This window comes from Lepidochelys olivacea (genome assembly GCF_965140295.1).
Source record: "Lepidochelys olivacea isolate rLepOli2 genome assembly, chromosome: 22".
Taxonomy (NCBI): domain Eukaryota; kingdom Metazoa; phylum Chordata; order Testudines; family Cheloniidae; genus Lepidochelys; species Lepidochelys olivacea.
The window spans coordinates 8,403,792-8,431,272 of NC_140432.1; the positions used below are offsets into that span (position 1 = coordinate 8,403,792).

Here is a 27,481-nt window from a genome sequence, read left to right on the forward strand (position 1 = left end):
AGGAAGCTCATCTCATTGCTATTGTGGCAGAAATAGACCTGGCTGCAGTGTCAGACACATCAAGTGAAGCCTGCAAAGATGTCTTCATCAAGAGGTGACCTCCTTTATTATGATACTAAATTGATCTCGATGTTCCTGTGATAAATGGCCAATAAAAGCATTAAACTTCTCATAATTCAGGTAGTCACATTCTGACATCAGTGCCTGATGATTCGTAATCCTGAACTGTAAATGTTGCTGAAGAGTAGCTTTTACGACCCAAAAGGTTCAGTTACTTCTGGTCCTTGTTACATGGGGTAGCTTTACAAATATGCCATCTCCCCCTTTTATTAACTGTGTCCACAAGCAAAGAATTTGGTGCCAGGTATGAAAACAAAAACTCAATCTCTGTCTGGGACAAGGTATTTTTTTTTTTTTATTGGAACACTGACATGCAGGGGGTCCCGCTGCTGGCATTTGCCACATGGTCTTGGCTGGCTCAACAAGAGCTTCATTAATTGGCAGTGCCAACAGTGCTGAAGCAGAAGTATGCAATATGTCCAGGATGGGAAACCCGGACTTCTTCAGAGGAATCTGAACTGTGTCCGCGACCCACTTCTTCAGAGCCTGGAACTACCAAAAGTCATCAGCTAATGATGGCATTACTGCCTCATCAGGCTATGAAGAAGCAATATTTGTAAGGGGGGAGGGAAGGGGTTGACCTTCTTGTCGGCCCTCACCTCTTGCTCCTCAAAGGTCTCCTCTACTGATTCGGCGTGGAGGGGAGGGATCAAAGCTGCCGAAGAAGAGGTCTTCTAAGTTCCTTATGAAACTGAATCAGGGCCCTCAAAACTGCTGGTGGTACACTGCCCATGAGGCCACTGAAGACCAATGAGGAGGACTCTAAGGCGTTGGAGGCGGGGGGGCGGGGAGGGAAGGGGGCAGACATTGTTGATTCTCCCAGGTATTAACAAGAAGGGATCTTGTATCCTGCCTTCCTTGGATCTGCAAAAGGGAATAATGTCTCCTAAAGTAAACTAGAGAGCCTTGAACTGACAGTTCTGAGTCTTACTCCGAATGCTCCCTCACATAGGATCATAGAATCATAGAATATCAGGGTTGGAAGGGACCTCAGGAGGTCATTTAGTCCAACCCCTGCTCAAAGCAGGACCAATCCCCAATTAAATCATTCTAGCCAGGGCTTTGTCAAGCCTGACCTTAAAAACTTCTAAGGAAGAAGATTCTACCACCTCCCTCCATATTGTACAGGTGACGACAATCCTTCCCTGTAGAGGCTCAGGAAGTAGTGGATCTCACTACAATACGTGCATTCAGTAACCCTGCAGATCTCGGTTCAGAGAGGCGTCTGGAGGTTGCAAAGGGGGGAGACTCAGGCTCATTCGGGACCATGAGGTCTTTAGGATACCAGAACTCCTGTGGTACTGGGAACACAACAGACCTTCATAAAGGCACTGTGGTTCCCGATGTTGCTGTCCGGGGTGCTGATGATGGTATCAATGGTACCGCAGATTCCAGTGAGGCTGCTCTCTCGCTACCATGGGCTCTGATGGTAGTCATAAAAGTAATCTTCAGTCGTGTGCCCTTTACTGCTGAGGCATGGGACTTAGGTGAAGTCTCAGAGTGCTTCACAGTACCTGAAGAACTTGGAGCATCAATAGCACTCCTATCGGGCTTGATGTCTCCAGTGACTGAATCGTCTTTGAGGAGGAACTCTCTATTCTGATCCTCTGATCCCCTTCCTTGGTCTTTGAGTGGGAAGCCCTTGGTACCGAAGGAGTGGTTACAGGTACCTCATTCATGGAGAGTGTCAGAGACCAGGGTCTTGACACTGTCTTCACCTGTAGCTCTCTGTGACCATGATCTTGATGTAGACAGGGAACTAACAGAAGTAGTAGGTACCTGTTTGAGGGGGTTCTCGGCATCTGGGTCCAAAGCCAGTTTTAAGGCTTGCTCCTTCATTAATAACCTATATTTAATTTCCCTGTTTTTCAGGATCTTCCCTTAAAAGAAGTGCAAATCTTACACTTGCTTCGCATATGCAAGTTTTCCAAGCAATGAACACACAGAATTCCTATTCCTGTTGCTCAACAGGAGACGCACCTATTAAAATACAGGGCCTCAGCAACCCAGAGACAAGAAAAAAATTGCTTCTGACCCCCACAATAATGGGGGAAAACAATATTTTTTTCTTTTCTTTTTTTAAAGAAAACAGGATCAGCGGTTCCAGCAACTATAAAGTAATAGGAATCTTATAAACTAACTAAAGAACTAACTCCATATACTATATTCTAACTCTAAAGAGAAAAACTGGCATACATTAAACTCTGTCTCTGGCTGAAGGCAGTCGAGAAGGAACTACGGACGGTCGCCCATGCAGCCGTATCTAGCCTCAGTCCAGGGTTCGAGAATGTGTAGGGTACCTGCATGGACTGAATGGGCACTACTACCAAAAATCTCTGATCAAAGGTGCAGGGCACATATGCCCCTGAAATGGAGCACCCACAGGGACACTACTCCAAGAAGAGTATTTATTATTGTTAATAACGCATCACTGCCACATTCCAAAAGTGTTCTGCCCATTTAGACACACACAAACTGTTCATAACCTTGCATCCATATTTAATAATAAAATAAACAACAAAAATATCTAGCTCCTCTAGAGCACTTTTCAGTTTTAGTTTTCAAAGCACTTTATGAATGACGTCAGGATCGTTATCCCCATTCTACAGCTGGGAAAACTGATGCACAGAGTGGTGAGCTCTCCACATTTACAATCATTTTCAGGATTCACACAGGAAGTTTCATGTCTAAGGCCTTGTCTACACTGCCACTTACAGCGCTGAAACTTTCTTCACTCAGGGGTGTGAAAAAACACCCCCTTAAGTGATCCAAGTTTCAGTGCTGTAAAGTGGCATGGCTCCCAGCGCTGGTAGCTGTTCCCCTCGCAGAGGTGGTTTTATTACAGCACTTTAACGTTGACTGTGTAGACATACCCTAATTCTCCTTAAGAGCAAATGAGTATGTTGCATAGGCATTGCAATGCATGACATACCCAACCTCCTCTCCTGAACTCACTCTTGAATCCCTTGAATTCACTCCTGAATCCCTTGTAAATAGGATTCTTTACATTTGGAGAGGAGCGTGGCAGGTGTGCTTTTGGAAAGACACGCTTTGCTTCCATCCCTACCTGTGCCATAATGGGAAGAACTAAAATGCTTCCCTTATCAGGGACTATACTAAGAGTGCTGCGAGTTGCCACTCCATAAAATACAGCAGCATGGCAGATGTCAGCAGAGCAGAACAAATTGGATATCTCTCCCGCCTGATGAAAAAAGAACTACTCCCTAACAAGCTTGGGCTGCTTCCAAATGACTTCATCAGTGGGGAAAGGTATTTAAAAGTTACAGTAGTCGCACACTAAAATTAAATGGAGGCACACATCCCACAGGCATGGAAGTGACCATAATTGAATTGAGCCGCACAATAAAAACCAATATACCTCAAGAGGATGTTTACACATTCATTATTTGTAGAGATAAACCTGAAACAGAAACCTTGAACTCAACAGCCCCCAAATCTTTAACGTTGACAGCTGAAGTTAGAGAGAGAGAGAAAGGACAGAGAGGAGATGGCCCTTGTATCTGTATGAAATGTGTGTATCATCATAATCTAGTATCACAAGTGGAAACCACTGACAGATATTAGCTGCAGCTGGTTCACTGAGACATATTCAGGTCTGTATGCACAAAGCAGCAGCATGGGCTAGAGTTTAGAGCACAGCAATGGGAGTTGGAAGGCCTGGATTCTTCACTCTTCCACTTGCTTACTGTATAGCATGGGACAAGTTACTTAATCTCCGACTCAGTTTCCGTACTAGTAAATGGGAGAAATGCTACCTGGGATGTTGTGAGGACTTACTACTTAATGTTTGTAATGCACATTGAGCATATGAAATGCTCAATAAATTGTACACCTTACATCACTGCTACCACCCACATAAGACCTTGCTCTGCATTTTAAAGGGGCAGAAACCTTTATTTAGAAAATGTTGATGCTGGATTCTTAACAGTGATGGGAAGGATGATCTTAGGGCTAAAACACTGGATTTAGGAGATGTGGGTTCAATTCCAGAATCTGCCCAGACTTCCTGTGTGACCTCGGGCAGATCATTTAGGAGCCTAAGTCCCACTGACTTTCAAAGAGATTTCCTTGGGCTCCTAAGTGTGTCTTTTGAAAATGGGATTTAAGTGTTTTTGAAAATGTTAACCTTAATCCCTCCACACCTCAGATCCACATCCGCAAAATGAGTATAATAATAGCTCCCATCTCCCATAAGAACAGCCATACTGCCTCAGACCAAAGGTCCATCTAGCCCAGCATCCTGTCTTCCAACAGTGGCCAATGCCAGGTGCCCCAGGGGGAATGAACAGAGCAGGTAATCCTCAAGTGATCCATCCCATCACCCATTCCCACCTTCTGGCAAACAGAGGCTACGGACACCATTCCTCCCCATTCTGGATAATAACCATTGATGGACCTATCCTCTATTAATTTATCTAGTTCTTTTTTGAACCCTGTTATAGTCTTGGCCTTCACAACATCCTCTGACAAAGAGTTCCACAGATTGACTGTGGGTTGTGTGAAGAAATACTTCCTTTTGTTTGTTTTAAATGTGCTGCCTATTAATTTCATTTGGTGATCCCTAGTTCTTGTGTTATAAGAAGGAGTAAATAACACTTCCTTATTTACTTTCTCCACAACAGTCATGATTTTATAGACCTCTACCATATCCCCCTTAGTCATCTCTTTTCCAAGCTGAAAAGTCCCAATCTTATTAATCTCTCCTCATACGGAAGCCATTCCATACCCCTAATCATTTTTACAGGTTTCAGAGTAGCAGCCATGTTAGTCTGTATTCGCAAAAAGAAAAGGAGGACTTGTGGCACCTTAGAGACTAACTAATTTATTTGAGCATAAGCTTTTGTGAGCTACAGCAGTGAGGTGTACCATGGATGTGGGCGTACCATGGATGTATATAGAGGCAATATGATATTTTCTGTCTTATTATCTATCCCTTTCTTAATGATTCCCAACATTCTGTTTGCCTTTTTGACTGCCGCTGCACATTGAGTGGACGTTTTCAGAGAACTCTCCACAATGACTCCAAGATCTCTTTCTTGAGTGGTAACAACTAATTTAGACCTCATCATTTTATATGTATAGTTGGGATTATGTTTTCCAGTGTGCATTACTTTGCATTTGAATTTCATCTGCCATTTTGTTGCCCAGCCACCCAGTTTTGTGAGATTCCTTTGTAGCTCTTCGCAGTCTGCCTGGGACTTAACTATCTTGAGTAGTTTTGTATCATCTGCAAATTTTGCCACCTCACTGTTTACCCCTTTTTCCAGATCATTTATGAATATGTTGAATAGGACTGGGCCCAGTACAGACCCCTGGGGATACCACCTCTCTCCATTCTGAGAGCTGACTATTTATTCCTACTCTCTGTTTCCTATCTTTTAACCAGTTACCAATCCATGAGAGGACCTTCCCTCTTATCCTATGACAGCTTACTTTGCTTAATAGCCTTTGGTGAGGGACCTTGTCAAAGGCTTTCTGAAATCTAAACCCCCTTGGTCCACATGCTTGTTGACCCCCTCAAAGAATTGTAGTAGACTGGTGAGGCATGATTTCCCTTTACAAAAACCATGTTGACTCTTCCCCAACAAATTATGTTAATCTCCCACCTTTTGTCTTTCTTGCCTATTTAGTTAGATAAGCACTTTGGAGCAGGGGCTGTCTCTCACTAACTTTATGTACAGCACCTACCATAAAGGAGTCCTAATACTGGTTGACCCGTCTAGTGCTAACATAAAATAGATAAACAGGACACTGTCTCCCATACAATTACGAGCATTCATTTGTCATTCAGGGGGTACAGAATTGTTTCAATATTAAAATATTCCTCTGTTGCCTCTATTACAAACATTATATTTTTATTTCTCTCCTCTTCTCCCCCCGCAAATAGTGTGCAGCGTAACCTGCTGGCCCAAACCCAATTATACAACAACAAATTGCAGCCATATACCAAATAAAGTCAACAACAACCACCAAATACTGACTCCACCCAATTGCAACATACACTCGCTGCACAGATACCTCCCTTAAAAAGAAGTCAGAGTAAATAGATGGATTATGCCATGAAGGGTGAAAGACACAGGTTCTGTCATGCCAACAAGAAAAACTGGCAGACTCAAGAGCTCTCTTTTGAGAACTCCGTGCTCTAAATCTAGGGATATCTGCTAAAGCATCATTGCTGCTCTTAAATGTAGAGATGGTAGACAGACAGGTATTCTTCCACTATACATGGAAGTGTACATTCTTCCAGGTATTCTTAAGGTGTACATGGGACCACGAATTTGTGAGTAGATAACTCTGGTCATTCCACAGCTGGTCTGTTGTCCTATGACTTGTCTAATAATAAGATGTTTAACTCTTCTTACACAGTACTTTTTCGTTGTAGATCTCAAACCAATTTATCAAAGAAGGTAAGTATAATTAAACAAAGAGAGAGGAAACTGAGGCAGAGAAATGAAAAGACTTGCCAAACATTATAGCAAAGACCTGGGAACAGAACCCAGGTCTTCTGACTCTTTGTCCAGTGCCCTATCCACCGAACCACACTTCCACTCTTTTCTTTGCCTCATTTGGATTGTAAACTCTTTGTGGCAGGCAACGTGTTTCACCTATGTTTGCAAACTCCTTTACAGATTGATGGCACTATATAAATGCTTTATACCACCATTACCCTGTACCGGTTGTACTCTAGACCTTCATTAATAAAAACACAACCATCTGCACTGGCTATGCTCAATATATACCAAAGTTTACCTGTTTAGTATTAAAACTTATTAAAGCTTAAAACACTAAGTATGCACACCATCAAGATGTGACCATTCCCTAAATCAAGTAACCTATTGCAACCTTCATCCTTCCTTACCCTTTGCTCATCTTTGTCTGTCTGTTATTCTCACTCATCATCCCATGTCAAAAAACTAAGGCCCAGTACTGCAAATACTTACACTTAATTATGTAAGCAGTCTTATTGGATTCAAAGGAACTACTTACATGAGGAAAGTAACTCAAGTGTTTGCAGGATCAGGACAGCAGATTGCCAATTTAACTTTTCCTTGCACTACAAAGCATTTAGCACATTTCTGGGTGTTGTAAATAAAATAGGACCCATCTATATGAAGGGCAGCCTGCAGCATCTCAGAGGCATGGGATTGGAACTACTCAGATTGTCCCAAGATAAATTCTTGAAAGGCAAGGCCTCGTCAGCTGAGCAGCAGCGACTCAACAGTTCTCAACACGCGGAGCACAACAGCTCAGTTCTGCACTTCTCGAGAGCATGTGAATGTGCTGTTGCCTGTTTTGAAGACATTTTGTCCCAAAACGTTTTGCTTAAGCCATGCAGACGCTTTTGGTTATTGGGTAGCAAAGTGTCAACATTTATTATTAATTTAACAAAATGATATTTTTTTCTGTGAATCTCGATCACCGTCACACCATCAAATGCTTTCTGAATGTAAACAAGTCCCTTGCTGTTTCATCAGCTAAAACTGACGCACGTATGAAGTACTGCGTGGTAGCAGCTACTCTGAAAACATTTTTGAGCTATTGTCTGATCTCACAGATGAAAGGATATTATTGTACCCACTCTCTATCTAACTCATCTAGGTTCTCATGTGATATCTCAATTCCCCTTTAAGCAGATCAACCTGTTCTGCTTAACAATTTTCTCTGAGACCAAGCTATCTAACGCTTCAGAATGAGGGGTACTTAAAATGCTGTCTGCGTACGCATAGTTTGATTCACCAGAACGCAAAAATGTCTCTGCAAAACTAATCCTTAGAACTACCTCATTTGGAATATGGGTCAGGGAGCTGAATCACACAGAAAAAAATCAACCCTGTTGTGAGAAATGGAGATCTGCCCCTGTTAGCAACATTCAGATTGGATCTGCTTTGCTCCGGGGAGTTGTGAAAGAGTCATTAAGTCAAGGCTGAAAAGAACTGGAAACTGCACAGATGAAGAGACCTCACGAATGAAGCACAGACATAATCATGGAGGAGTGTGCTGTGGGGAGGGGGTTCAAAAACTAGGGGGCAGGTCCTCAGATGGTGTCAATGCTCACAGATGAACCATCACTGGAGCTCTGACAATTTACTCTAGCTGAGGATCTGCCCCTTGTCTCTTATGAACCTTAATAAATCATCTCCAGTCTTGCTCAACTCAAGGGAACAAGAGGGGGCTTTGGGGATTAAACAGAATTCCTGCTTTGCCCAGTCACGAGCTCACTCTCTCTGCATGCCTTTTGATCGCCTTGATTTCTCCCACTTGGAGATAAAACAAAATATTCTACAGCAACAAGGTGGCGTAAACTAGCCATCCTGGATCCATTTCTTAAATGGGACATTAGTACCACTTCTGCTTCCAAACCATCCAGTTTCTGGCTCTCTCAGACTTTTCCAGCCCCAGTTATATCGACCTTCACTGGCTCTAATTAACAAACCAATGAGCTTTGGCACAGTCCTGATTTCACAAGAACAGTTCGATGCTGTCCACCAAAACGGGCAGTAAAATACTTAAAGTCAGCGACAAGATTAAACCCTGCTGTTCCCCAAATGGAATCATTTAAGGCAACACATCGCTTGCCCTCCACCAGCCCCTACCCTTCAAGCCATCTGTATGAGCAAGGAGTCTAAAATACTACTGGTGTAAACTCAGCGAAGAAACCCCTCTTCCCTGCCCCCTTGTCCTTCATCCTCAAGGCAAAAGCTGTAAGACATGACAGTATGGACTTTGACATATGATGTCAGCCACTTGCCCAGATTCACAATCTATTTGGTTAGGCAAGAGGAAAAATATGAAGGAAACAAAAACTGACATAGCTGGAAGTGATGCTGTATCCCTTTCTACCTTCTTGATGCCCTTAACTGCTTGGTACTCTGGCTGCTCTGCTACATACTGGTCTGCTGCTTTCCTAAACAGACATCACCAGAAGGGGCTGTATATGTGAACGACTTCCAACTACTGCTGAACTGTGAAAGAATTGGTTTGAATAGCTCTCCCTCTCTAGCTTGGTACTTAGCAGTTCTGGAGCCTCCCTGATTCACCAGCCTCTGATCAGAGGTGTCACTGTGAGATGAGAGAGCAGATCATATCAAACAAACCTAAGAAGAGAAATAGTAGGTGTAGCTTTTTCCTGGCCTGGACACCCCTTCCCTGACACTTTGTTTTAGTAGCTGTTGAGGAGACAAGGGAGGAGCAATGGGCTTGTCACGGACTCGAGGAAAGCAAAATTCTAAAGTAAAATCCAGCTAGTTCCTGTACATTGTGTATTTTATGGGAGCAGTGGGAAAGGCAGATAGAAAGACCCCAGTTTGCAGACTGAGCTGGAATCATGTAAAGATAATGGATAGAAATATTGATAGACTTGGAAAGAATAAGTGGCATTACAATGTATCTGATTTCTAACGCCTGTGATGTTCTAATTTCCCATTTCCTAACCCTCTCTACCATTTGCCTATAGGGATTCTGACTTGTATAAAAACAATCTGTTTGGTGTTACCCTTCCCCATCCTCTGTTTACTTGTTTGTGTCTCCTTAGACTGTGAGTTTCTTGTGACAAGGACTGTCCTTGCTGGAAAGTGTCTAGCACATCAGGGACATTGCCATGAACAAATAAACTGCAATAACTCTGAGCCTAGTTTTTATCTCATTCATAACAGTGCAACTCCACTGACTCCAGTGGGGTTACTCCTCATGTACACACGCACGAAAAGAGAATCAGGTCCCACGGATTTAGAGACTGAAAGGTCAGAAGCGACCATTACATCATCAAGTCTGATCTCCTGTAACACAGGCCAGGGATCTTCATCGCCTTATTCCTGTGTTGAGCCCAATACTTTACATTCAACTAAATTATATCTTCCATAAAGGAATCCAGGCATAATCTGAAGACTTCAAGAGTAGAAGTATCCACTGCTCCCCTTGCCAGTTTGTCCCAGTGGCTATTTACCCTCAGTTAAAAATGTGCACCTTATTTCGAATTTGATTTTGTCTGACTTCAACTTGCAGCCATTGGTTCTTGTTCTGCCATTAGCTGCTATATTTAACAGTCCTTGGGAACCGAACTGATATTTTCTCCCTGTGAAGGTACTAAAACACTATGATAAAAATCACTCTTTAAACAAGCCCCAAGCATCAGTGTGAATGAGGAACTCAGGAGTTTCTCTCTTACCATCATGGCCAGAGTTGAGGAGATGCTCTCCCAGGTCGCACCCGAACACCCTCTCTTTCAGGATCCCGCGTTGCTTCAGTTTCTGTTTCGTTGGGCGTGACTTCATGAATGTTCGCAGGAAAGTGATGAGCTTGCCGTGTTTTTTTGACACTGCACAATAAAACAAACCAACCCCCACGTTTAGGTTCAGGTAACCAGGCAAGACAACACATAATACATCCTACTGAGAGCACGAAGCTCAGAGTAACATCAATGCCGATTATTCACACAAGCATATGCGCTCAATTCCAAAGTTAATACAAGGGCTCTGATTTTTATTTTTGGCCAGTACAGGAATAAAAGGCTGACTTCGGTAGTGCTGAGCACTCCAGTTACAGCTGAAGATTGGACCCTAAGTATTATTTGTAAACTAAATTTCATCCAGCTCCTTGGGAGGTAGGTGAATTTCACGGAAGAGAAAACTGAAGAACCAGAGTTCAAGTGATTTGCCCCCCAAAGCCACAAAGTTGAGTCTGTGGCAGAGACAAGAACAGAACCCACGAGTGTTGACTCTCAATGTTCTGCTCAATTCTTCTACATAATGCTGCTTCTCTTGAGCTTTGTATCAAGTTGGGAAAATAAGTCAGTTTGTTAAGACCTTCCAATTCCACTAAGAAGTGAAATCTGCAATCAATGCCATGGAGATTCATACGGGTTACTGCCTTTCTAAGGGTGAAGAGAAGCGGGAGCTACACAAATAGCCTGCATGTCAATGGGAGGGCAGATCTGGCATTCATTTGAGTCAGGAAGCAAGACAATGCTCTGTAATGACAACCTCTCTTCCCGCAGCTCCCTCCGAAAGCAATGAGGTAGCACAAAAGAACCCTCCTGGCTTTCCTGACAAAAGTACCTTTATGGACATGATTTAACAGCAATTTAGCTTGAACAGAGGAGTTCTATTTAAAAAAATCACAAGGCATAAAAGGACTTGCTTTGTCATTGAGCCTTTACAGTTTCAGGAAGTTGTAAAAGTCCTTGCAGCACTGTGCTGCAATGTTAGCAATTAGCCTCCTACCATTCCTGTGACTCAATGAGGCAGCCAGACCTATATTTTACCTGCATTAAAACAGTTACTACAGTCATGAAAATTCAGGAGAGTAATGTCATCTTGAACAAAGCAAGGGAACATGAGCCTCCGTTTCTGCTTGCTCAGAATGACAAAGGTGCTTTTCTTCGCAGTGCCATTACTGCTGTGTGATATCGCACTCAAGCTTGAAATTTCTTGCACCGCTTTGGACTTGGGACTTCCCTGGGCAGGTGGGTACTTTTACACTCCCTTCCAACTAGCTCCCTTGAAAATTCTCATTCCAGAACAAAAGAACCCTTGGCACAGGGCATTACATTTTAACCACTTTAAACAGCTGCATATTTTCCCTTTATTTCAATGAATACTGAAGTATTCTCTCTACTCTTCACAGGCGTTTCAAAATCAATGGAAATCTTTATTTTTAAGGGTTGGGGTTAGGGCTTTGCATCAGGCCTCTTTTCCTCTAAGCTAGACTCATTCAGTGACAAAATTCAGCCTTTTTATTATCAAGCATCAACTTGGAAAAAAAAAATCACATTTCTGTCTGAAATTCTTTTCGGCTTTGTAATGGTTAAAATTACACCCAGGATTAAGGATATATAAAAGATATCAGGGAAAAAATATTTTTCTCTGTGTCTTTTTCCCCATTTAATTACTTAGGCTCAGATTTTTAAAGATATTTAGGCACTGCTGCACTCAGCATTGCAACATCTAGCTGATTTAGGAGCCTAAATATAATTTTCTAAAAGGATTTAGGTACTTTGGAGACCAAATCATATGCAAAGTTGATGGGATTTAGACTCCTAAGTGCCTAAATCATTTTTGAAAATGGTATTTACTCTCCTAAATCAGTCATTGCAACGCTGAACATAACATCTGAATACCTTCAAAAATCTGGGCCCAAATGCATATGACAACATTTCATGTCAGTTTCACAGTTTCATCTGTGTAGTAAGCAAGACTCAGCATAGGTACAGGAATCCCTGCTAGCGATTGTGTAACAGACTCGGGGCCTGGTCAATGATTGTCCTTTTGTTTATGTCGGTTTCTCCACCCACCAACAAGGGAGAAAAACCAGTTGGAAAATGTGATTGTAAAACCACAAAAACTGGTTAGGGGACTCAGGGGCACAAATACAACCTGAAGCTACCTTAACTTAATTTTAAAAACTAGTTCGACAAAGCTGGGCCTGCATGTGGGAGCAGCTCTTAAAACACTCTGCAGCTTTGTATCCAAATGATCTAACTTTTTACAGCAGGATTTATAAGAACCAAAGTCACAGTGGGTCCCAAAGTACATCAAATTTTTGCCACTACTAGCCTGGCAGGCTGCTGATGCAATGCTGTTTCCTGGCTGGGAGACTGTAAACACTGCCCTTAGCCTTGGGTGTCTACTGTACTAGCAAAGCAGCAACAGAAGTAAAGGAGGTAAGAGAGGTTTCAGAGTAAGAGTAAGTAAAGGAGGCAAGAGAGTTTTCTTTCCTGTCTTTCTCTATAAAACCTTGCAAACCTTTTGAAGATGGATGAACCCAGTTACCTGTCAGAGTGGTTTATACAGCTCGTGTATCACACGTAGCATTACACAATAGTAAAGAGAATTAAGGCAGGATATCCCGTTATCAATAAAACTCTACCTATGGCATAAGGGATCCAGTAGAAGTAACTCTACTCCCCACTCTCACTCCAGAGAATGCCCACTCATCCTCATCACACCCTGATCCTTCCTGTGTTCTCAGGTCTTTGGACCAGGAAAAAGGGGGTGGAGCAGAAGTTAGGGAGCCCTTGAACCTCTGGCTCCTGGGTGAGAGTGCTGCATTCTGTGAAACACTGGTGTTCCCATGCAAAGATCAGCAAGGGGTTAGGGAAGGAATGCTGGTCTACTGTGCTTCACTCCCTCTCTAACTGGAGACTTGAGGGTATACACCGCACTGGGAAGGTGCAATAGAGCAATAAAAACAGCAACGTGGTCGTGATGGCACAGGGGGTAGGTTGGGCTAGTCACCCAAGGACAAATCTGCCTGACCCCATGGTACATACTAAGGTGGCCAGATCAAGCCACCACCTGAGCTCCAATGGCAACACTGCTATTTTAATCACACTAGCTTGAGCAGAGCTAGTGCGTGTCTGTCTACCTGTGCTGGGAAGCACGTGCTTTTGGATGTTATGCCAGCTACAAGCACAAACTCTCAAAGACGCACTATCCACATGCAAGGTGCATTAAGTTTAGTTTCCCTGGACTTTAAAGGCATGGCAGCAAAACACTAGTAGATCTGAATATGCAGCTTCTTAAATCTCCAACAAAACCAGCAGCTTCACCTTCCACCATTAAAAGTGTATTATTTAACTGTGACCTGAAGCACCAAGAGTGACTTAAACTGTGATTTTGGTTCCATGCCAGTTTATTTTTTAATTTAAGGAAAAAATTAAACATACCCTGTTAACACACAAGCCCAGGATCAGGATAGATTTGTATTCAGTCCATCTTGGTTACCAACCCCAGAGTATCTGAGTCTCTCTGGGACTTTACGGAGCACCATCAGTATGCCAGGCATTGTGCAGCAGAGAGAGAGACATGGGTCCCAACCCTCATGGGAGCAGGTGATAAACCTTTTGGGCCATATGTCTATTTCTCACTCAGCTTCACGGATAGTGAAACCTGCACGGTGAGTGTTTGAAAAGTTCTGGCCTAACTCTGCTCCCGCTGCAGTTAGCCCCCCTGACTGCAATTGGAGCTGACGCAGTACAATGCTGAGTGCTCCCACATGCAAATTGCAGCCACCAAAAGGAGCTTTATTTCTTGGTCTTATAGCGGTTGGTTGAATCACAGCAGTGTAAACTGAGAGGTAGGCAAAGGCTTGGTCTACATCTCTAAACTCATCAATTTAGCTAGATCGATTTTCTCCGGGCTGAGAAAAATGTCACACCCTGAGCACTGTTGCTAGGTCAACCTAGCCCCCTGTGTAGGCATGGCTAGGTCAATGGAAAAATGTTTCCGTCAACCTAGCTACCAACTCTCAGAAAGCTAGATTCCATCAGTGTAGGAACCGTTTACACTGCAGAGGCAAAACTGAGTGCAGTAGCTGTCCTGGCTTTAGTATAGACATACCCCTTAGAACCACAGGCACGAACACCCATTGATGGTCAACAGGACTTGGGTGCCCAATTCCCTGAGGCCCCTTTGAAAATCCTAGCTATAATTAATAAATATAGGAAACGCTTCTAAAAACTTTTGCTGCAGTTTGGCAAATAATGTAAAAAAATATTGTAAATATTTTTATTTGAATCATTTCACAAACTGGGTATATAACTGTGAATGCGGAGCCCATCCTGGTGTTCTGGGTGAATAACAAAACAATCAAATAAATGTATTAAAACTATTGGGAAATTATATACCACTCCATCATCTCTACAGATTACCCTGGTCACTGGGAAAGGTGACAGCACTTAGCAGGTGACTGTTAGCACAGGGTTCACCACAGTCATTAAAATGTTCTAAGTGTATTGTATAGATTTACACGGTTTAAGGAAATATGTCATGTTCGGTATTTAAAGTGTTACAGGCTTAAAACACAAGCAAAAAAGTAGATTGGATTTCTTAATCAACATAGATGTCAGGTGCTTTTAAGCCACTCACTCAGTATAGGCTAAAATAATTGCTTGTTTTCTGCCCCATTAAATAGACAAATATGTTCCCACATTACACCTGTTTGGCAATCCAAGGAGCTGCCTGTCCAATGCCTGAACAAGTTAGATACCCAGATATTCAATTATCAACAGCCTGTTATAACGTTTACATGGTTCTTTTCTGTCCTTCAGTTAAACACAATTTCCTCTGCTGATCTCATTTGAATTGACAAGAATGTGTCTTGGATTAAAACGACTTGATACGTTTTACATATACAGGATGACTCACTGATCAGAGAAAGAAAAGTCACCCCCCTAACAAACTTGGCTATGCTAGCAAAAGCCGTAGAGTAGATGCAATTATACAGCACAAAAACTGCTTTTGATGATGTAGCTTATTTCATTCAGGGAACTGGTATAAGCTACACAGGTTCTGCCAGCATAAGCTATGCAAGGAGGCTTTGTTGGTACATACGGCACCCCATTCACCAGCCACACAAATTGACGGTACAAAAATGTGGTGATGGTAAGATTATAAAGCCAGTGCTCACATTTTCACTGTCTAACGGCAATCCAGTTACATTTAGCAAGAATAAGTTCAAGAATGCAAATATCTGTCTTAATATTTATCACTAATAAGTATGTGTATAATTATTTTGTTTTAAATCTATCCCTAGACAGACTGTTCTTCCCAAGCCTCCTGATGGCAGCGTGATCTCTAATACAGGATTAGTAAACTTTAACTCAAAGAGAAAATCGGACAGCATATATGCTGACCCACATTTTCAGCACTTGGCAGTGCGTTAGTTTCTCCTATTAACAGTGATTTTACACACTACAGAACACAGCTGTCCCCTGCTGCGAGGAGAATGTTGTGTTAAGGTCAAAAACTAGAACATGCATAGCTGCATGATTTAAAATATATAACTACAAACTACAAACTCCAGTGGCAAAAAATCAAAAAAGGAAGGGAGTGCAGAAGACGCCTTAAAAAAGCATATTCAGGTCCAGCTCGATATCACATACCAAGTAGAAAATCCATTCTCTGGAAGATGATAGTTTACAGTAAGTCAGGCTAAAGGGATATTCGTCAGGGCTACTGGCCCCAAAATAAGACTGAGTCTACTCTAAAACTAGACTTTACAGTGGAGGGAGGAAAAGTAGCACCACGCTCTTGTGGCTAAAGAACAGGAAGTCAGGAGCTGTGAGTTCTATTCCTAGCTCTTCTATTCCAAGACTCACTGTGTTCCTCCAAACACTTATGCCTGTGCTTAACCTTACATGCCGAGTAGTCCCATTTACTTCAGTTGACTCCAAAGACTCCCACTGACTTCAATGATCTTTAGTTAGGCCCCTTGAGACACTGGGTAAATTACTCAACCCTGCTTTGTGCATCAGTTTCCCCATCTGTAAAAAGATAAGACCGCTTTCCCTTAAGACTTATTAAAAATAACTTTTATAGAACCAAACATTTACACTTACCCTTGAGTACAGTGCTTACTACTCTGAGTAGTGTCACGGACTTCAAGTTGAAGCGAATACAATACAAATAAATACAATGGCACTAATCACATTAGTGAGCACTGTGCTTGGTCCTAAGCATTTGCAGGATCGCTTCCCTATATATTCTTCGAATGCCATAGAAACAGGAACCTACAAAAATAATCCTCCATCACCAATTACAAAATCTTCACCAGTTTCACTTATTGCTCAGTAAACACACACTGTGTATTGCTTGCTGCTGCAGCACTTCTCCAGGGCTGGGCCAACACCTGCTAAGGCAGGACTGTGTGGTGGAAGAAGTTGCTACATATCTTAAAGATTGTTCATTGCAGTGTCATTAAACAAAATAAACAAACATCATTCATCCTGGTGAAAGAGACGAAAAAAATCAGTAGGAAATAAATATTTTCCAAGCTGCTACCTGGGCACTGTGAACAGGAAGAGTAGATGAAGTCATTACAAATGATAAATGGCATGATTGCTCTTATTTATAAGTCACTGTTAGACTTCTCCTTTGGGTGCAGAGTCTATGTGCAATTACTTCAGTAAAACTACAGTTCTCCTTGGCCATATCCTTATCTCCTCGGCCATATCCTTATCTCCTCGGCCATATCCTTATCTCCTCGGCCTTTGGCTGGGATGTAAGTGTCCGGGTATTATTTGGGGATGAAGCTCCAGCTTGAGCACAGAAAATCCTCTCCATGGCCATTAACTCCTCACTCGGTCTACACCAGACTTTTCAGAGAACATGAGCAACTTTCCCAATATTTAGGTCACATTGTTCCCCTATCAGAGCCAAAACCGTGAATCAGCAAACTAATGTTATATCTGTCCAGCAGCAGTTACCTCTCTCAACATCTTTCTTTTGATATATGCTAACATACACAGATACATACAGACATACATACATTTTCAGCATGCACGCAGGCTTCATTTTCATAGGGACTGAGCATCCACTGACTTCTGCACAAGCTCAGCAGCATCTCTGGAAATCAGGCCCATATTATTAACTTAACCCAAGAGTGCTGTTGAGAACTGACAGATCTATTTACACTGGCAAGGATGCTGGTTTGGATACTCCCTATTTACTTTGTATATAGAGATGCTGCAGAACTGGTTGAGGATTTGTAACAGGATGAGAAGTATCCTCAAGGTTAGTGAGTCAGAAAAGTAGGTCTCCTACATAGAAGGGCAATTTGTACTTGGAAGAGGAAACTGCTATATCTCACGTGCCAGAGACATGTCTGATCTTCCTGGCTAGGAATTCTAAACTAAGGTCCAAGGTAAGGGAAGAAGGTGGGTGTAGGGGTAGCTTAAAATGTGCCCCTTCCAACAGAAGTGTGGGCAGAAAAGGTTAGGGCATTACATCCTACTCTACTTTTATATTTATATATCTGTGACTATAAATTGGTGCTGACAAACAGGGCCCTGTTTACTTTTATGGCAACATCATGGGGCTTTACCTAGCTAGGACAAAGTCCCTACCTTGAAGGACTTGCAATCCAAGTCAGGAAAATAAATGGGGCAGCAGTTCAAATGCAAGAAGGCATCAGTGGGAAGACCAGCACACGAAAGCGTTGCCAGAGGAGAATGATTTAAAGAGAGGGTATGGAGTGCATTTAACACAGAGTGGCGGCTAGGGATGGTTTGGAAGACGGCAAAAGACAAAGGAGGGATGGAGACAAAAGGATTAGAGAAAGGAGATAGCAGAGCAGGTGATCATAGAATCATAGAATCATAGAATATCAGGGTTGGAAGGGACCCCAGAAGGTCATCTAGTCCAACCCCCTGCTCGAAGCAGGACCAATTCCCAGTTAAATCATCCCAGCCAGGGCTTTGTCAAGCCTGACCTTAAAAACCTCTAAGGAAGGAGATTCTACCACCTCCCTAGGTAACGCATTCCAGTATTTCACCACCCTCTTAGTGAAAAAGTTTTTCCTAATATCCAATCTAAACCTCCCCCACTGCAACTTGAGACCATTAGTCCTCGTTCTGTCATATGCTACCATTGAGAACAGTCTAGAGCCATCCTCTTTGGAACCCCCTTTCAGGTAGTTGAAAGCAGCTATCAAATCCCCCCTCATTCTTCTCTTCTGCAGGCTAAACAATCCCAGCTCCCTCAGCCTCTCCTCATAACTCATGTGTTCCAGACCCCTAATCATTTTTGTTGCCCTTCGCTGGACTCTCTCCAATTTATCCACATCCTTCTTGTAGTGTGGGGCCCAAAACTGGACACAGTACTCCAGATGAGGCCTCACCAATGTCGAATAGAGGGGAACGATCACGTCCCTCGATCTGCTCGCTATGCCCCCACTTATACATCCCAAAATGCCATTGGCCTTCTTGGCAACAAGGGCACACTGCTGACTCATATCCAGCTTCTCGTCCACTGTCACCCCTAGGTCCTTTTCCGCAGAACTGCTGCCTAGCCATTCGGTCCCGAGTCTGTAGCTGTGCATTGGGTTCTTCCGTCCTAAGTGCAGGACCCTGCACTTATCCTTATTGAACCTCATCAGATTTCTTTTGGCCCAATCCTCCAATTTGTCTAGGTCCTTCTGTATCCTATCCCTCCCCTCCAGCGTATCTACCACTTCTCCCAGTTTAGTATCATCCGCAAATTTGCTGAGAGTGCAATCCACACCATCCTCCAGATCATTTATGAAGATATTGAACAAAACCGGCCCCAGGACCGACCCCTGGGGCACTCCACTTGACACCGGCTGCCAACTAGACATGGAGCCATTGATCACTACCCATTGAGCCCGACAATCTAGCCAACTTTCTACCCACCTTATAGTGCATTCATCCAGCCTATACTTCCTTAACTTGCTGACAAGAATACTGTGGGAGACCGTGTCAAAAGCTTTGCTAAAGTCTAGAAACAATACATCCACGGCTTTCCCTTCATCCACAGAACCAGTAATCTCATCATAAAAGGCGATTAGATTAGTCAGGCATGACCTTCCCTTGGTGAATCCATGCTGGCTGTTCCTGATCACTTTCCTCTCATGCAAGTGCTTCAGGATTGATTCTTTGAGGATTTGATTTCTGCAGATGTCCAATTTCTGCCTCTCCCAGTCCTGCTGCACTTTGTTAAATCCCTTCTCATTGTAGTGGAGTTTAATTCAGTCCTTTTGCTTTTATCTGTTAGCTTGGAGACTAGTGATCCATCTGAAAGCGTTCTGAGTCTCTGATAAACGTATGATTAGCACAGCTGAATGCCTGATCCATCCATCAGGGAAACAGTGTTGGTCTATCCCGAGTGTTCACCTTGGGAGAGCATCAATGTTTGATTTAACATGGCCTGGCATGCACTATATCAATACATAAACGCTTCAAATAAATGTGTGCTCAAGACTTGGTTTAATGATGAAGTTATTTGCATTGAAGAGGCACAGTACAGTAACCAGTGCCTAATCAATACTCAGATCACAAACTATTGGGAAAATATTATGAAGGCATATATTGGGACAACACCAAATATGCTCCACTGAGCCTCATCACCACTACTATTGTTCGGCAAATCTCCCACCAAAACACCTCCAATGGTGGGAGAGCCAACGTCAACCAGGTACTGCAGTTTTAAACATTGTGTCATCTATGTCTGTTCTTAGATATTAAGGCCAGAGGGGACAATTAGATTATCTAGTCTAGAGATTCTCAAACTGGGGGGTGAGGGCATGAGAAGCTTTGGGGGAGGGGGAACTGCACACATTTTACCCACCACAACAAATAACTAGCAACGCTGATTCCGCTAGACATATCAGGTCCTCAGATAACACTCTGAATTTTGACATATTTCTGTTAAGCTTGTAGAGCATTATACAAAATCACTGCCATCTGTGCATTAATCCGTTTGCTACAACGTGTTGTACACGTTTAATTGTAAGCATCGACCACAACTGCAGTTTCGCTTTTGCAATGGATCATTGCCTCTGTTTGAATCAATGCCTTACTGTTTTTAATATTTAGTGAGAGTTGCGTGTTGATTTTTTTTTTTAACGGTATATGTACCTGGGGGGCGGCGGGGAGGAGAGAGCCCTTAAACTACTACAGACACAAAGAAAGGGGGTGCGATCAAATACGTTTGAGAACCACTGATCTGGTCTGATCTCCTGTATAACATAGGCCATAACATCTAATCTACTCACCCCGTATCGAGTCAAACAACATGTATCTGACTAAAGCACATTTCGTCTTCATTTGAAGACTTCAAGAGCAGGTCCACAGGATACAGTAGTGTAAACGGCTGAGCCACGTCCAACACTGTTGCATCTATTGTGGCTGCTACCGGTGGAATTGCACAAATGGTAATGCAACAGCGGGAGATTTGCCAACAAAAACCCACTAGTGTAGACACAGCCATCTTGGACTGGCACAGAAGCACTGCTCAGGACCTCCAGGTGCGAGATTCACATTCAATTCCCAGTCCAGAGCTTTCACTAGCCAGTCTAATGAGGACGGTGGGTCAGATTCTGATTTCAGTTAAACGAGCATAAATCTGGAGTGATTCCAATCAAGGTGCTCTTGCTTTACACTGTAACCCATTCAGATCTTGGTAGTGGGAGGAGAGGAGAACAGTTAGCTGGATCACCAGCAAAGCTGATTAAAGAGCTTTTGACAGGCTTTGGCGGGAGCCCAGTCCTGAACTGGAGGGATGACTGGGGAGGAACCCCCACTACTCTGGCAGGATGGACTATGTGCGACCCACCTGGAAGGGGGAGGAGTATGATGTCAGAACCCAGTATGTGCGTTTTCAAAAGACACAGCACAGCTGTCACGACAGACTTTTCGGTGACTCTGTGGAATGGTGCGATACTGTTCATGACATTGTGCCTTCCCTCAGAGCTTAACAGGGGTCTCCTGCCCTCTCCACCAGGCGTCACACCTCCATTATTACCAGCCAGAGAGTGACTATTTTCCCTGCTCTGAGGCCCCCGGTAAGCAGCCTTGGAATTGGAGACATTGCAGTCAAGGGCCTGTTGTTTTTTCCATTCTCTACCAGCATTCTTCAAGGTGACTGTAAATAAGACGATCACTTTACTCAAGTCGGGCATATCTGACCTAAGAGACACTGAGCTCCCATTGCCTTCAACAGGGAGGGCTTGAGCTTGCATGGCTAGACTGAGCCTCCAACAGCGTTGCTGTCTACAACACTATTTTTAGTGAGCTAATGCAAACCTGCTAGCAGAAGGCTGTCTACCCAGGCTGGGAGGCTGGCTCCCAGCTGCAGTGTAGACACAAAGGCACCTTATACCACACTGGCAGAGTGAAGTGGTCTTAAAGCTGATGCAAATTCCATCTATGCTCACTTTACAGCCCCTTTACACTGCCAGGGTGGTATAAAAGAGCCTTAGAGTACATGAGAATCAGGCCCAATAGGTCTGTGACTGGCAACAAGTTTAATTTGGTTTATAAATCCTAGGAATGCATTGCATTGTACAGTTGTTTCACATGGTTTCTGCTTTCCTTTATCTAACTAATACCCTGGTTTAATTTCAAAAGGGACTGTTCTTACCACTTAATGCATCCGATGAAGCGAGCTGTAGCTCACGAAAGCTTATGCTCAAATAAATGTGTTAGTCTCTAAGGTGCCACAAGTCCTCCTTTTCTTTTTGTTCTTACTATGTTTGTCTTGTGCCTATAACAATGGAGCCCTGACTTAACTGGGGACATGGGGGCACTGCAGTCAGAAATCACAACCTCTTGCAGGTTATTTAGTCATTAAAATGGACTACAGCAGGGTGCCCAAACTATGGCCCACGAGAGCATTTAAAAAGGCCCCGGGGCCTGCTTCAACACAATATACTAATAGCCGACTCATTAGCATTTTGTCGTCATGTTGACATTTTAGTTTAGTTATGTGTTATTTACTGTTTTTTTTTTCTGATACACATTCTATGCACTGATCTATTTATTTATTTTTAAATAGACAATACTGTACATCACAACCTGGAAAAATCATGGAGCAGGTCCTCAAGGAATCAATTCTGAAGCACTTAGAGGAGAGGAAAGTGATCAGGAACAGTCAGCATGGATTCACCAAGGGCAAGTCATGCCTGACTAATCTAATTGCCTTCTATGATGAGATAACTGGCTCTGTGGATGAGGGGAAAGCGGTGGACCTGTTGTTCCTTGACTTTAGCAAAGCTTTTGACATGGTCTCCCACAGTATTCTTGCCAGCAAGTTAAAGAAATATGGGCTGGATGAATGGACTATAAGGTGGATAGAAAGTTGGCTAGATTGTCGGGCTCAACGGGTAGTGATCAATGGCTCCATGTCTAGTTGGCACCCGGTATGAAGTGGAGAGCCCCAAGGGTCGGTCCTTGGGCCGGTTTTGTTCAATATCTTCATAAATGATCTGGAGGATGGTGTGGATTGCACCCTCAGCAAGTTTGCAGATGACACTAAACTGGGAGGAGAGGTAGATACACTGGAGGGTAGGGATAGGATACAGAGGGACCTAGACACATGAGAGGATTGGGCCAAAAGAAATCTGATGAGGTTCAACAAGGACAAGTGCAGAGTCCTGCACCTAGGACGGAAGAATCCCATGCACCGCTATAGACTAGGGACCGAATGGCTCGGCAGCAGTTCTACAGAAAAGGACCTAGGGGTTACAGTGGACGAGAAGCTGGATATGAGTCAACAGTGTGCCCTTGTTGCTAAGAAGGCCAATGGCATTTTGGGATATATATGTAGGGGCATTGCCAGCAGATCGAGGGACGTGATCATTCCCCTCTATTCGACATTGGTGAGGCCTCATCTGGAGTACTGTGTCCAGTTTTGGGCCCCACGCTACAAGAAGGATGTGGAAAAATTGGAGAGAGTCCAGCGGAGGGCAACAAAAAGGATTAGGGGACTGGAACACATGACTTATGAGGAGAGGCTGAGGGAACTGGGATTGTTTAGTCTGTGGAAGAGAAGAATGAGGGGGGATTTGATAGCTGCTTTCAACTACCTGAAAGGGGGTTCCAAAGAGGATGGATCTAGACTGTTCTCAGTGGTAGCTGATGACAGAACAAGGAGTAATGGTCTCAAGTTGCAGTGGGGGAGGTTTAGGTTGGATATTAGGAAAAACTTTTTCACTAGGAGGGTGGTGAAACACTGGAATGCGTTACCTAGCAAGGTGGTGGAATCTCCTTCCTTAGATATTTTTAAGGTCAGGCTTGTCAAAGCCCTGGCTGGGATGATTTAGTTGGGGATTGGTCCTGCTTTGAGCAGGGGCTTGGACTAGATGACCCCCTGAGGTCCCTTCCAACCCTGATATTCTATGATTCTATCTAAATACATACAGAACAGAATCATTTTTGGCCCTCACATGGGGTGGCCTTCCTGTATAATAAGGTTGGGCACCAGTGGACTAGAGCCTCATTGCGGTATTGTGAATAAATTAAAACAGACAAGTGATTGCCTGCTATGCACATGCTAACTGCTTTCAATGAGGATTTTATTTTTAGACAGTACATTCACTGCCCACCAGCTGCAGCACACAGTGGACTAGTACTTTTAAACATGCAAGCCCCTGTAGGGGCAGTAGAATCAGTGATCTATAGCAGTGGCTCTCAACCTTTCCAGTCTACTGTACCCCTTTCCGGAGTCTGATTTGTCTTGTGTACCCCCAAGTCTCACCTCACTTAAAAAGTAGTTGCTAACAAAACCAGACATAAAAAAAACAAAGAAGTGTCCCAGCACACTAGCACTGAAAAATTGCTGACTTTCTCATTTTTACCATCTAACTATAAAATAAATCAATTGGAACATAAATATTGTACTTACATTTCAGTGTATAGTAGATACAGCAGTCTAAACAAGTCATTGTCTGTATGAAATTTTAGTTTATACTGACTTCGCTCGTGCTTTTTATATAGTCTGATGTAAAACTAGGCAAATACAAAGACAAGTTGATGTACCCCCTGGAAGACCTCTGTGTACTCCATTGGTACGTGAACCCCTGGTTGAGAACCACTGATCTGCAGGCTGAAGGGTAGGCAATCCCTAAGGCGATTTGCCTGCCTCAAGTTGCAATTAAAAGGAGAAGAAAAAAAGATGAAACTGATATGCAGAACTTATAGAAATTCAAATTTTAGACACTCCAAGTCCTATGGCTTTTTTGCGTCCAGGTGTAGCTGCACATTTGCTAGGAGCAGGAAGGGCTTAACTCAGATAGCTGCAATCCAAACAATATGCACAAGGAGAAAAATTGAGGATGGCGTGGGAGTTTACGCGTTCTGAAATTCCTTCTCTTCTAGAGTTTTAGTGAGCACTTTCATGGGTGTCGGAAATGTGGTTCCTGAATTCAGGACTGTTCTAGTGGTCTGCAATGCATTCATGACCCTACCTCTGTGTATAATAAAATTCTGTTTACCATTAGGGACCCAGTAAAGGTAAATGATTAAAATGGACCCAGGAACAGATATGTGCAGAAGAGAAAACAGGAGTTACAACAATTAACAGAAGCTGTGTGTGTATGCGTGTATGCATACACATGTGTGCTTTAATAAAATATTTTGTTGACATGACAAGTGAACTCCAGAGCCAAGCAATCTGCCCAAGGGCATGGATCCCAGGGGGAGCTTATTTCTCTTAAAACAAAAACAAGTTTGTCGAGATACAGCAGTTACGGCCCCAGACAACCAAATTCCACTACCTATTCCCGAGTAACAGGTATTTTTCATCTAGAAGAGGAAGGCAAAGAGATTGTCAGGTAAGATACGGCTGCTGCAGCTGAAATAAGGCACCTGGGCCCCTCTAGTTCCTGAATCCTGGATGACCAATTCCTGCCATAGTGTTCTGTACCGTACATCCCAGTGCCTTGAAAACATTACAAAGCAAACTGGTATTTACAGAGTAAAATGACTCAAATGCCCAGAGTATTTTAAACCCACACCTATCATTCCTGATGCTCCATTGTTAAAAAGCTTCTTTCAAACAGGTTTCAGAGTAACAGCCATGTTAGAAAAGGAGGACTTGTGGCACCTTAGAGACTAACCAATTTATTTGAGCATAAGCTTTCGTGAGCTACAGCTCATTTCATCGGATGCATTCGAACAGTATGCTGCTAGATGGTAAATATTAATACTACCAACACTAACAGTAATTAAACAACAAGCAAGCTACTAAGCAACAAGTAGTGAAGGGAACCAAAAAACCCTGCAAGTCCTAGACAGGAGAGACACCAGAGCAAGGCAAAAAGCACCTCTTACCTTGTCTTTGCTGCAGGCCAGAAAATCAGTACTTCAGCAGTGGCAGGCTAACTCCACAAAACTCATTAACAAAGCAATGGAGTTTCTTAATCAGCTCAGCTCTCTAGTCCAGCCACCAAGGATTAGATCCAGACAGAGTGAAAGGTCATTTTCCACTGCACAATGCTTCCAGTTCAAATATCCACCTCACTTGTATGCCCTCGCAGCTCAACTTTCCCACCTCTCTTCTCCCAGGCTCCCAGTCCCAGCTCAGCTTCTCATGCTGTGGCTTTGTCTCCTGATCAGCAAAACCTCTGAGTCTGAGGCTCACACACACTGTCTCAGGCAGTACATGCTGTGCTTTGTGATTGAAACTCCACAAGAGGCCCCTCCCAAAGCTCACACTTGTGAAACAAGCTACACTAGTCTAGCTCCACCCTTTTACTCAGATGACTGCTTATTACACAGACAACAGCCCCAAATGGTTGAATTTCTAGTTTACCTCCTCCTGGGTCTGGGTTCCCTTCATTTGCCACTTTTTGTTTATTCCAGCAGGCTCAGGTTTGTAAGGCACAAGGAGTGGCCTGTTGACAGGACAATACGTTTGGCTCCAGAGATAAGAAAAATGATTTAATCAACAGAAAGGGAGGGCAATAAAAAGCTGACTCATGCATTCATTCAGAGAAATTCTAGTCCTGCAGGGTGTAATAGTAAGAGTCTCACTCCACGTGGTCTTGGGTGGAAAATCGAATGGAAAATCTTATCTAAATAACTAATCCCCTTTCCTCCCTAAACTGCAAACTGCTCGGGGCAGGGATGCCATCCTTTATTCGTCGCTAAAGCGTTAGGCATACCTATGGTGCTGTATAAATAAATAAGTAATAATAATATGAGTCAGGAAAAAAATCTCCCCTGTTTCTTTCTCACTTGTGGGCACGTGTACACACACACACACACACACACACACACACTTCCTGAGTGTCAGTGTCATGTCTTCTGTTACTCTAGAAATGGAGAAAGTCCACTGGAACATAAGAATTGCTGCACTGTATCAGAATCCTGCTTTCAACAGAGGCAGTCCCAGCTTCTTCAGAGGACGGGGCAAGACTCTTTACAGGCTTGGAATTTTTTTTTTTTTATTAAACTTTCCCTTTACAAAAAACCCCTGCAATTTGTTTTAAAAAACATCAGAGAACAGCCGTTCACAAAAGGTTGCAAACACCAGGTCAAAACACACCTCTAAGTACTTTAACCAGGTAATTAATCAAATTAAACAGATTTAAGCAAGTTTAAGTGAGTCTACATTAGGTGTTTGCACAAGTGTAACTAGACTGATTTTAAATCAATTTAAGGTTACACTGGTGCAACTTTTCTAGACAAGCCCTATGGATGATCTGGTTTTGTTAATCCAACTAGCAGGGAACTCAAGGTTTCTGCTCTGCAGTTAGCTGTTTGGATCCACTTGGCAGAAGAGAAAACAAATAAGGCCAACTCTCTTTAACATCAATACCATGATTTTTTAACCCACTGAAGAGCATTTCGGTAACAGGTTAAAACCCTAGCTGGTTGGAAAATTTACATAAAATACTAAAAAAAAAATGTCCTCATATTTCCCTCACCACCATTTTCTGACACGCTAGAAGTAAACTTGCCTGTCTGTTTAGCTCTGCCTAAACAGTACCTGTCTGTTTAGCTCTGAAGCAGCCTGCAGGAAGGTGGGAAGAAAACTGCAGCTGCCCCTTCTTCTCTAGTGCAGATTCTCTGAATGAGGCCCGGTCAGCACTAGGATTTTATATG

At 43.1% G+C, this 27,481-nt stretch overlaps 1 protein-coding gene across 1 annotated transcript in view; it reads right to left on the minus strand.

Moving 5' to 3' along the window:
- Positions 1–27,481, minus strand: part of ARHGAP32 (Rho GTPase activating protein 32) — a 404,315-nt gene that overhangs the window by 42,655 nt on the left and 334,179 nt on the right. Inside the window, exon 13 of the mRNA XM_084612034.1 lies at positions 10,307–10,456. Coding sequence (XP_084468160.1) covers positions 10,307–10,456 — 150 coding nt within the window. The remainder of the gene's footprint in view (positions 1–10,306; positions 10,457–27,481) is intronic.